Source organism: Papaver somniferum, chromosome 6, assembly GCF_003573695.1.
Source record: "Papaver somniferum cultivar HN1 chromosome 6, ASM357369v1, whole genome shotgun sequence".
Lineage (NCBI taxonomy): Eukaryota > Viridiplantae > Streptophyta > Magnoliopsida > Ranunculales > Papaveraceae > Papaver > Papaver somniferum.
The window spans coordinates 41,224,554-41,237,197 of NC_039363.1; the positions used below are offsets into that span (position 1 = coordinate 41,224,554).

Here is a 12,644-nt window from a genome sequence, read left to right on the forward strand (position 1 = left end):
TTACTTATATTTTGTTAAATATATTAGAATTAAAAATATAATATATTATAATTACAGTTATTTTTAAAACATGTCTATTCTCGTCATTAACTACATCATCAACACTTTCAAATACGAATTTACCAAATAAAATTTACAATTTGTTAATTTCACAACGCTTTTTAAATTATAGTTTACTAAATGTCACGTGCCGCTTTATTTTCACAACACAATACAACAACACGCAACAAAAAAGTTTCTAAAACTCACAACAACGCCAAACTGGATAATAGATGGAGACTGTCCTTAACACGCCAGTAGTAGCCATGAGATTTTGGGCAATATCTATGGTGCCAAATAAAAAAGTTCGGACATGGGATAGCTTTTGGTTTAAGAGCAAATTTTGATTTATAAAATATTTTTTGGTCACGGTATCAAGTTATATATTGTTTATAAAATTGCTAGTTGGTCCACAAACTCGTATACCACTTATCCTATAGTCCAGCGGGAGATATTTTTTAACCGCTGGTCCAAAAACCATTTTTTTTACCAATCTACCTATAACCAAAAACACGTGTGCCAGAGTAACATGTGAACACGTAGGTTGCAGTTTCTCTTTTTCAATTTATGTTCTTCAGTTTACGTATTGATATGTCCTGAGTCTCCGAATGGATATGCGTTGTACATATTTATATGTATTGACATGTACTACAGGATAAAAAAGAGTCTCTGACGGGATATGTACTATACATTGATACGTATTGACATGTTGTATGCAGACATGTACCGAGTCTTCGAATGGATATGTGCTATACATTTTTATATGTATTGCCATGTACTGCAGGATGAAAAGGAGCATGATATATGCAATACGTATTGGTATGAAATGTCAGATAAATAACAAAACATTGTAATATATATCAATATGTACTGTGTCTATGAATAAGTATGTTCCATATATTTTGAGAAATATGAACATATCAAAAAAAAGAAAAAGGGATGCTAATGAACTGCAGCTATATAAAAGCAAAAACAAAATTACTACATGATATGTTTAATGAACAACATATCTCAAAAGTACAAAAATCACAATTACTTAAAATCAAACGAAAACTGAGTTGAACAATGTGAATCATAGTAAAAACGATTAGTTGCTAATTGAAGAAATTGAACAATGTACATCATATACAATTATTCTGATCATCATGATTAAAAAAAAAGCAACAAAGAAGAAAGAATGATGATTATAGTAAAGTACCTTGTTAGAATCTGAGATAAATCTAATTCGAAATTGAGATAAACCTAACTGAAAGACACCAGCAGTAGCAGAGAGCGAGAGACAAAAAACGCAGCAGCAGAGAAACGAGAGACTCAGATCTGAAATGAAGAAAATAAAAAAGGAAAGAAATATATCTCGAATTTGATTTCCTCGTTATATATATTTGCAGAAGGGTACGTTTGGTATATGTAAAAAATAGATTCAAATCACTCGCATGTGTGATGGACATCGATTAAATGTTTTTTAGTGCTGGACTACACACTAACAGTTCTCATATACCGGATTAACCAGTAATTTCTAGTATTGTTTTACATGACTTTTTTTGGCCACAAATTACAGATTTGTACAATGGTACAAGATTTTCCTCCTAGACAAGGCTCAAGGGAACTAAGGGAGGATGAGTTGGGAGGGGGAGATCACATAATCCAAAGTGAAAACTACAGCGAAACCCGTATTACATATTTTTTCCACTGTGAAACCCACGCTCAGAAAAGTTCAGGCGCGCACCCATTTTCTGGGAAATTTTTTCTCCCACACCCAGAATTTCTATAATTGTTTCTTCGCTTATTCTTCCTCGTTTTTCTTTCGTTACTTCTTTTATTCTTCTTTCCTAGTATTTTTTTTTTGATTCGAAATCAATTAGAGAAGAAATGGGTTTTGGCTAGGTTTTTGCTATGGTAATCGAATTGAGAAATTGGAGTTCAAGAAGGAATCTGAGAAGGGGATCTGAACCGAGAGAAGTTTTGGCTCGAATACGAGATGGGTTTCCGGTGGTTACTGGTACTATAGAAGAGAAATCTGAGATAGAGAAGTTGGTGTTGTTGTACGTCAGAATTAGGGTTGGATTGAAGGTTAGATCGAGGATTGGAGACAAAATTGCTGCAGTGAAGAAAGTCGATTGAATTGAAATGGGTTCGATTGATTCATGGCTGTGAACGTGTAAGTTTTGCAGCGGATTGGTTTCGAAGCCGAAGGGAAGAAGAAGAGAGAAAGGAGGTACTTTTGTTCCCATGGATTAAATGGGTTTCTGGTTGAATTACTGTTGTTCCCATGGATTAAATGGGTTTCTGGTTGAATCTGCAATGGCAAAGACGACAATAAATTGAAGGGGTTTCTACTGATTGTGAGATTGTGAAGCAGATGCTGGTGGTGCTGCAATTCAAAAGAGATGAATGAGATATTGAATCTGATGTTGTTAATGTGTTGGTGGTTGAAATGGGATTTGTTGCTGGTAGATTTGAGGTGGATTTCGAATTGGTGGATTTGACAGAATAGGCAGAGGAAGCTGTTGTCGTTCGAATTGAGGATGAATGTTAAACTGGGTAAGAAATTATAGATGGGTTTGTGATGATGTGAACCAGGGAAGATGATTGTGATGCTGTTGAGAAAATGGGTTGTCAAATTGAGTACCAGAAGTTGAGTTTGGATGGTGGTCGTTGTTATAAAAATAGGGAAAGAGAAGCACGGATTACTGTTGTGCAATACAGGGAAAGAAAAACACATAATATGTTATGCATTTATAAAAATGGATGCATAACCTATTATGCATCTACAAAATTTTCTTTATAACTTGTTATGCAGTCCAGAAAACGGTTGCATAACACGTTATGCATCAACTTTTTTGTCACTATTAAAACCAACAAAAACAAAGACTGCATAACTTGTCATGCACTTACAAAAAATACGGTTGCATAATGCATTATGCATCGAGAAAATTGTTGCACAATCTTTTATGCATCGGTAAAATTGTTGCACAATCTTTTATGCATCGATAAAATTGTTGCATAATGCATTATGCATCTATCTTTTATGTACGCATTAATACAATGGCTACATAACTTGTTATAGATGCATAACTTTGTTATGCAGTGGAGAAAATGGTTGCATAATTCGTTATGCATCTGCATAATGCGTTATGCATCCTTTTTGGTGGCTGCATAATGGTTATGTATCAAGTTTTCAAAAAATTTGCCTAAAATGATAATCACCTCCAATTTTTTCGTGAAAAACAAAAATTTGATATTGTTGTTTGTACTCGTTGTGTAGCTCTCTTAAAAAGATTTCCAACAATATAGAATTTGTAAAATTCCAAGGCGCAGTTTTTTAAATATGTTATATCCAAGTTACGTTATCAATTATACCCCTGATGCATAACCTATTATGTCAAAATTTCATATAATTATGGATGTCACGAAAATAATTATGGATGTCACGGTACCTAAAATTAATTGTAGACCCGATAATGAGAATATTTTTTTTTTTGGACATGCGCCAAACGTAGCAAACACAAAGTTCTATTAAATTATATTCACAGACTTCAAGAGCACTAAATAAATTATAATCCGGAATGACTTGAAATGTTCCCGGCCAAATATCACGCTATATGAATTTAAATAAGCAATTTTATAGGTTTTTACTTTTTAACAATTAGTTGAACTCAAGTGGAGTCGAATATCACGCAATACCACTTTTCAGATCTGTCAATGCACAGCTGGTAGGGAGAGGACACCCACGTCAAGTAACCTGGGTAGAATCTGGAGAAACAAATAAAGAAACAAAAAGATATTACCAACAGATGTAAGAAAACAGAAACGAAAAGCCTCATGATGCAATTAAGTAGAGATTTATTGTACCTCTCCACATCTTGCAATTATTTTTAAGGGCACAAAGTCATCAGCACGTGTGGGACCAATGTTCACAATCCCAACACTTGCACCAGCCTCATGAGCAGCTCTGCGAAGGATTGAGAGTGAGAAATTAAAATACGCAAGGAACTACTCATTCTGACTTGAAGATACGAAGGCTCCAGTACAGGGAGCTCAGTTAGATTAGTGAAAGGTTATATTGGAGCAATCACGGCATCCAAATAATGAATTTGCTTTGGATTTGAATCTGAAACCCCGTCACATGATTCAGATCACATGGCTTACTGAACTAGAACTCGGATCATTTCTCTTCTCTTACCACAGGTAATAAAGACAAAACCCATGTTAATGGCGCTCTGTACCATACAGGCGGCTTTGCTCAAAAAGTATAATCATAATAACAAAAACAAGTTGCTGACTCTTTTAACTACAGTAGACTTTTCATTCCTCGATGCATCAGATTGCAAGATTATGAAAAATATACTGCAACTTAATCTCAGACCCATCCCTGCAATGGAGCACATAGGTCCCACCAGTTAAAGAGTCTATACTTTGATGCTCCAAAGAAATCTATGGACCTGACAGTACAGATTTAGATACTTCTCAAATTGCAAGTTTTTATTCTTCTTAACAGGACTTTGGTGACTCACCGCTCACTAGAGTGCTTCATTGGCCAACTGCAGACCTTACCTAGATACAGAAAGAAAGATGTTGCACCTCTTAGGGAGCACACTGGAATAAGCATTGTTTCTTTTCACTTTTATCTCTGAGAGGAAAATATAATGGACTGAGTTCTTGCCGGAACATCAGCTGATGTTGCAGATATGGCGAAGTACAAATAGGCAATGAAAAAACTACTATTAACTATTAAGGCAATTCTTATGAATGGACCACTTATAACTACATGGCAGTTCCTCATATAAAGATCACCAGTTTTAATACCTGACAAGTCGGAATGCAGACATGGTCATGAGGGAAGATCCTAGCACAAGAAAGGCATCACACCCTTTTGAAGCTTCCATTGCTTTATTAGCTCTGTCCTTAGGAACGTTGTCACCAAAAAAGACAACCTACAGAGATTCCAATGCACACAAAGACGAACACAATTAGAATTGTAAATAGGTTTACCGTGGCAACGCTCAAATCATGATGGCCGTATTATAACTACAGATGCATGATGTTAATGCCCGCAGACTTGACCAGCTTTTGAAAACTTGCTTACAAGTGAAGGATTACCCAGGGATTCCATTATGGTCTGTCCAAAATCGATTCTGGTCTTTTACCTTGATAGCAATTCTAATATCACCTTGCATGTGGTTCTCCCAAGAAATACTTAGTCTCTCTGCTTTTAGCACCCAAATCATGGTATAGTGCTACTACAAAGATAAAAATATTCTAAGTATTTCTTGAATTCACTTCTCCAATTTTCCCTGGCATTCATTGGAGAAGCTCATCATGAAGTTTAACTCAGATCCAAGGAGACATAAGGGATTTTTTCCTGCTATTTCAACTTATCTGGTTAGATTTTGTATCGAACTTGAAAATGGTTATTTATTTTGCTGGGTGTGAGTAAGAACCCAAGGAAATGCTTCAGTTGATTAAACGGGAGCAAGGTCAGTATGTCTTACATCAGGTTTCAGAATTCCATTGCATTTCTGGCAGTTGGGGATGTCAAAATCTTCCTCCCAAAATTTCTCATCAATCTCAACATCACCATCAGGCCTCTGCTGAATGCCAAAACTCTTTTCTGACCCTGCTGAGGTACTTCCCAAGTTCAAATTTTCAATTGCTGTTGCCCACTGCAGAAGAATAATCAAATACACTTCTTGAGTAGCAAAACTAGGGCATGAAATGTCACAACACACACTCAATTCTATCTCTGTACAAACAGAAAGGGCTAAAACTACGGCAACGATACACAATAGGAATGGACCATGCACAACACGAGGACAAAGTAAAAATATTTAGGTCTGGAAGTAGGAATACGCTCATGGAAAACTAAATTGTTGAATGAGCACAATTTGCCAACTTAAGGGTTCACTGCCTCAACCCTAACTCCACGTACCAACAGACACCCACCACCAATTTTACAAAATTGGTGTCGTCTACCTATTACTGGTCCCATGAGAGATAGATACTCGAAAATCAGGGTATAAGGTTCTGGAAATGGAAACACTTTTCACAAATCCATAGAAAACTGAACCACCGAATAAATAAATCTCGACTCTCACCCACAAAGTTAACCAAAGAAATAAGCCACCACATGCATCATAGTATGTACATCCATTTCCTAAGCTTTAATAAGATTAGTAGTTCACATATAAAATATTTCATACTACTGCTTGGTTTAGATAACAAAATTACCTAGCTAGAATTTTAGATTAGATGGATGCTATGAATAAAACGAACCTTCGGATTCAGAGCCTGGACTTGGTCCTGAAATGAGTTCCGGCAAAATGAGAACCCACAATCCAAGCATGCTACAGTGTACACAGTCCCGTGCAACTCAAGTGGATTACTCCCAGCACGGTGATGCAGCCTTAGACAAGATAATGATAAATAATCAGTAAAGAGATTATATATATATATATATACACGAGCAAGGGAGGGAGAGATTACCTGTCAACATTCTGTGTAATCATAAAGTTTACTCGGCCAACTTTTTCCAAGGATGCAAGAGCTTTATGACCTGGACCAGGTTGTGCCGCATTAAACCTTCTCCATCCAGCATAGCTCCTTGCCCAATACCTCCTGCGAGCTCGGCTTGAACGGACAAATTGCTACCCATGGAAGAAGTTCACCCTGATTAGCACATGTGAGTTTACAGGAAAAAGGTACGAGCTTGCAAAAGGTCAACAAAGAAGGAGAAAAATGATGATTATAAATATTAAGCTACTTCCCACTGAAAGAGTATCTTGCTGCCAGTTGGGAACACATATAATGAGGTCAATAATAAAGAGAATCTAGAATGCACCAGAAGTTTGAATAAGTGTGGCCATTTAAGGGAATACTATCAGTCTAGCACGATGGGACAAGCTGTGAAGCCATGTGTTAAATTAGGATCCATTTTCTACAATTCCTTTACCACCTGGACATAACCCACCTAACTACCACATGTCTTCTTCATTTTTTCATCTCTCCGCGATCCAGGATTGTCGTGCTGACTGATGTTTAAGAGTCCATCATATGTCCTGGTCCCTCACTTCCCCCTCTTTGCACCCTGTAGATCGAGGGTTTCATTGAAATTTCAGATAAGTAAAAACCTCAAACTATCAAATGCCTGTCAAACCGTGCTTACTGTTATCAGGAGGTGCTGGTCCAAGAATGCCCATTACCAACAAAATGGGGTTGCTTGTTGAAGTTTTTAAAATTTTGAAATAGACAATTAGTCTTGATTGACTATCTATGCCGCTGCATATAAATTCAATCAACCCCTCATTTTTCGTGTGGTACCCTGCGACATCATGTATATGTCATGAAGTCTATCAGATCTGTACCTCCCAACTCTTCATTGGACTCCTACATCTAGTAAAATCGTGGCCGAGTGAGATCATTATTTCTCCAATCCTGTAATTAACTAACACTTCCCATCTTCCAATTATCTTCAGTAAGTAGAAGAAATAATTATGTCAACTGCCAACTTGACTAATGGAGATAATTTGGTTCACATAAAAGCAATCTAGGTATTTATACTCTATGCCTAGGCCCCTCCCTAGATTTCCTAATTTACTTCACCATAAGTCCATCACTCGGGGCTCCATTCTGGAACTGCGCTGCTAACAAGATATCAAACTAAAGCTCTCCTCAGGATATTCACCCGAGTTATCAGCCACTGCTACTGAAGAGTTTCCCCACATCAAAACGAGACTGAAGCTCCTAAGTACATACTGAGATAGTTTCAAGATTAGTTTTTGGTTCTACTTCTCAGTCCCGGTCCATTAAAGCCCTAAACAAGGAAAGCAGCAGCGACCAAATTGGGCTTCTCCTATTTGTCCTGCTTAAATTTGTTTATTCCCCACTTCATCTACTAATGTTGCCCAACTAAGAGGACAAAGGTGGCGGCAATAGTAATTGAAGAGTTTTATGAGCTAAGATATTAATACTGTCGATTTGCTCGTTATGTGGAATTATCAGCCAAAGTTCACCTCTGGGCATCAAAATAATGTACGAGCAACAGTAGCTCACCAAATGTCCTCAAATCACCTGATGTGTAATCGGTTTGAAGCCAGTACTATAAGCTCCGTTTGGACTGCACAGGAACAGGAGAAATATCAGTTTTGAATGGAGAAAAGATGTATTGTATCAATTTACAAGAGAATCCAAATTGTTTCAATTTCATCAAAAATATTAATATCCTGAACACACTGCAAATGCAATTGAACATTTACAGTTCTAAATTTACATCTGCCCATACCCCCTCTCTATTTGTATCAAAAAAGTAAAAGGTGTTTACAATGATAACGGAGAAAGAAGGAATAAACAATAGAAGGGATATTTGCATCCAACATCATAAAAACGGTCGTAAGTTACGGCAAAAAATTGAGTACAATATGCTGTTCAGAACATAGGCTAAGATAGTTGCAAAACTGAACACACATTCATCCACAAAACTACAGTAATACACGTCTAAGGATAAATCCTATGGAGAGGAAGATCATCCACACTGTGTGGATATCCTTCTCATTTGGTCCAAAAAGTAACTACTTTGCCAATTTTTAATATCCACATGTGAGAGAAGTCCACATGTGGAGAAATCCATATGAGTCTCCTTAAGGACTCCTCAAGTGGACTTGTCCAGATAGACCTCCAATGTCCGTTCACACTCAAACGGACTTCCTAGGAAAATTAGATTAGATTTTTTTTTTTCCTTTTCGTTTGTTTTTAGTAGAAAGACGTGGATGTTCTTGTGGACTACCCCTAGCAGCACAGTCCATACAAACCTCTCATCCCCTATTGTAAAAGGAGACTCCGTACGTGTGGATAATTTGGAACCACACCTTAGGAGTTCCCCTTAATGGTCGTTTAAGTGGTTCAAAAGATATAATGTTTTGTCAGAGCACAGCATCCACATATCATTTTAAGGAAACCAATTGGAAAGTGATGCAAAAACATAACCTTCTATAATCAGGAATACCACATTCTGTGCTTATTCCTGCTCCAGTTAAAACAATGAGATTGCTACTGCATCATAACCAGCAATGATAAACTGAATCAGTTATCCCCAAGAGAAATTTAATATCCTCATCCATGATTTACTTGCTAAAGCCGCAAACTGATTAAAAGTGAAAACTACGTAACCAAACATAGATAATAATAATAATACTATCTGAAAACATACCTCTTATCGACAAACTCGTATAAAAGGTCAATATCTTTAATGCTCGGAGGCTCTGAATTTGGCACCATTTTCTTATCCCTTAAAAACTCAAGAGAAACTTTATCTTCACTTTTTGATGTCATCCCAGGAACTGAAATGCGGCATGTTGTTCGAATATGCCTAAGACTACCTTGTAAAGATAGGGTATGTCCTCCATTGCGAGGCAATAGACCATGTCTCATATTTAACAGAACCACATCTAGAAAAACACAAGTCTGTAAAACGTCAAAGTGTTTTCATCAAGCAGGTGTGACACACTACTAAACAAGAAAAAGAAATCAACAGAACAATGAGGACAGACCACGTGGTACAATATAATCAATGAAAAAGTAGTAGTTTACCTATGGTTTTGGTCCCTAACACTTGTTTGGCACTAAGAATTAACTGCATAAGTAAAATCAAGAAGATTAGAGCCCCACATTACTCACATACAAATCAAACATTTTCCAAAACATCAGATGGTTTGCGTATCATTTAATTAAAACACACAGAATGTAGATTCAAGTATATAAAGAAACTTATATTAACTTCATCTCATATACAGAAGACTGTCAGTATCAAACAACTACTAAAACCTCAAATTATCAAACTAAATTCAAGAAAAAAAAAAAAAAACAGCTAAAAAGAAGAAGAAATAGTAATGTGCTACAGTATAACAAAAATCAACATCATTCTTACTCCATGAATAGAAAACAATATGATACCGCTAATTAAACTGAAAAAGGAGAATTCAAATACAAATTCAATTTTAATAAATGACATTTTCATCAATCAATTCAATAGCAAAAGTTAGCATAATTAATTATATAAGATGAAATCTAAGTATTGGTTTATTGAATTCCAAACAGGTTAAATGAATTAGGAGAGATGATAGAGGCTTACGGTTTTAAGAGGTTGTGACGACATCATTGTTTCAATCTGTAATCTCTCCTCCGTAAGTCTAATTCTTCTTCAGTTTCTTCGTTTTCTCACTCTCAACGTTAATTTTCTCGGTCCTGTTATTTTGTTAACCACCACAAAAAAAAAATAATAAAAAAATAAATAATTGTGTTTGATGTGTGGGATGTTAATTATACCCACGTTGTTTAACTGCAAGCGGTCTAACTTGCCTTGATCTATTTTCAGCAGCACTTCTACATTATTAGGCCGGTTCCAATGGCAAATGGCTAAACCCTTCATTTGCCATGCCAGCTGGCCGAGCCACTATAGGAAAAAAGATAAACGGTCGAGTCTATACCGGTAGCGGTGTAGTCTCAACCGTTCGGTGGATTTGAAACCCCCAACGGTTTTTTCTGCATCGCTATTAAAAGGGTACAAATTCACACAAACATTACACCAATTTTTTCACGCAAAAATTTTCCATCTTTCTATTTTATTATCTTTCAAAATGGCAAAGTTTGAATCCTAACTTGATTTGGCTACCCAACTTGATTTTTTTGGAGTGGTGCTTGAATCCGCCCTTAATAAGATATGTGAAGGTTATAAAGAAATAGGTAAAAATCAAAGAAGTCTACAAGTTTTGGATATTAACCAAATCAAACCTCCAACTAAGAGAAGACCAAGAAAAATTCAAGGGAAGGAAAATTTGAAGGCAAAAAAGAAGATAAACAAAGGAGACTTCGTTCATGAGCGCATTGATTGGAAGTTTGGTGAAATGAAGAAGATAAACAAGATGAAGAACATTGTCCCAAATTTGTACTTTTAAAGTCTTTATTGTAAGTTATGTCATTATCTAGATGAATGAAAGAGGTACTAATGTAAATTAAAATTCTAAACTTTTAATGAAAGATGCACTAATTTTATATTAATATCTTAAAATTAAAATTTGATACAAATGAAGTTGCATCATACAAACGAAAGATGCATCATATTCAGGCATTTACTCTAAATTGATCATATTTGGGCAACACCCTCAAGATAAGATAACAACCCTCGGAGTGAAAATTTGTTCCAACTCTGTTGCGCCATTCGAGCCGACACATTTGCTCCACATCATTTACGTTTTGGCCATTTTGTCGGTTTCGATAGCCTTCAACAAGTACAACATCCCACAACTTCACATCCTTGTCCACCATCGGCCATATCTTGCATAACAAAAACATAATGCCCGCAAATGGATTCATCTTCAGATATGCTAAATTTGCGAGGTCGAACTCAAACTGACATATTGGATTTGTGGAGTGAAAGAATTGAGATGGAAGAAATGGTGTGAGTTGAAATGAAATTTGATATTGTATTTATAGGCAGATGAAATGATGACCGTTGGATGAGATGATACGAGTGGTCTAGTCTACACCGCTGGCGGTGTACACCTAATGGTGTAAACTAAACCGAGCGGTCGAGACTCTATCGCTCGGTGGAAACTTGACCTGTCTTGGCTAAGTGGAAAATTTTCCACTTAGCCAGACCGGTTTGCCAGTTTGCCACCTCCATAGTGTGTGCATAAATGGAAAACATGAATGTTTTCCACACCCATAGAAAGTGTCCTTAGTATATACCCTACTTAGTAATGCGGGATACGACAAACGTACGGAACAACATACGTACGAGTATTATTCGGATTTGTAAAAATTAAATTCGGTCAAAAATCCGGTCAACGATTCGTCATTTGACAATAATACGGAACGACATACGTACGTGTATAATTCGTTTTAGAGATATGAATTCGGCATACAAAATTCGGCGCGATATAGTAGGCATTTTAAAAGTAATAAGATGGAAAATAACGTATTTAGTTATGGTTTAAACTATATAAATCGCGTGTGCAAATTAAACACCAATCGGCTTGTAGCTCAGTGGCTTGGCTCTTGTTTAGTGAGCACATGAACATTGGTTCGAGTCATACCTCTTACATTTTTTGAGGGAAAAGAAAAAAGAAAAAATGTCACTTGAGTTGGATCAGGCCAAATCAATACTGCTAGGGTGTACCAAAATGCATATAGGACAAAAAAACATTTTTCTTGGGATTATGGTACACCCATTAGCAACCTTGCCAAATAAGGCCACCGAATAATCCGTGAATTATTCGCGCGAATAATTCACGGATTATTCGGTGAGTCCAGAATATTCGCGTATTAGGGTCGGTCTTTCAATGATACGTCAAAAGGTCGTGAATTGGTACGTTCCCGAATAATACACGAATGATTCACGTATTATTCAGCGAATTGCTAATTAGGGTACATACTATCCTGATCCTAGATAGCAATTCGGCATACGGAAAGAAGTTCGGCACGGAGAGTATTATTCGCATAACTCAAATTCGGTCAACAATTCGTGCCTTTTTTTTTTTTTTTGAGAAAGGGCAAAGTTTTATTAAAAGTAAAACTTCATCAAAGTGATGGAGACACCAAAGCAGAAGAGATAG

The 12,644-nt window shown here is 36.5% G+C and overlaps 1 protein-coding gene across 3 annotated transcripts; it reads right to left on the bottom strand.

Annotated features, from left to right (window-relative positions):
• Nucleotides 1–3,509: 3,509 nt before the first annotated feature.
• LOC113287381 (NAD-dependent protein deacylase SRT2-like) lies at nt 3,510–10,295 on the bottom strand. 3 transcript variants are annotated; one of them, XM_026536118.1, is made up of 11 exons: nt 10,163–10,295; nt 9,622–9,664; nt 9,242–9,479; nt 9,019–9,081; nt 8,107–8,152; nt 6,523–6,683; nt 6,313–6,442; nt 5,532–5,702; nt 4,846–4,973; nt 3,892–3,991; nt 3,510–3,792 (listed from the first exon to the last, which is right to left on the bottom strand). In XM_026536118.1, the coding sequence occupies exons 1-11, from the start codon at nt 10,187–10,189 to the stop codon at nt 3,739–3,741; spliced, it is 1,161 nt and encodes a 386-aa protein (XP_026391903.1). In that variant the 5' UTR covers nt 10,190–10,295; the 3' UTR covers nt 3,510–3,738. The 3 variants fall into 3 exon arrangements, with proteins under 3 accessions (XP_026391903.1, XP_026391902.1, XP_026391904.1); XM_026536117.1 differs by having other exon boundaries at nt 9,019–9,084; XM_026536119.1 differs by lacking the exons at nt 3,510–3,792; nt 3,892–3,991 and adding an exon at nt 4,012–4,593 and having other exon boundaries at nt 9,019–9,084.
• Between the last annotated feature and the right edge of the window lie 2,349 nt (nt 10,296–12,644).

Bases quoted from the DNA above. Each gene is read 5' to 3' on its own strand.
- LOC113287381 (XM_026536117.1), bottom strand. From the start codon at position 10,189: ATGATGTCGTCACAACCTCTTAAAACC. The intron at 9,085-9,241 runs GTATGTTTTCAG...GTTATGATGCAG, and splicing joins TACGAGTTTGTCGATAAGAG to TAGCAATCTCATTGTTTTAA. The intron at 3,793-3,891 runs GTACAATAAATC...TTGTTTCTCCAG, and splicing joins TAATTGCAAGATGTGGAGAG to ATTCTACCCAGGTTACTTGA.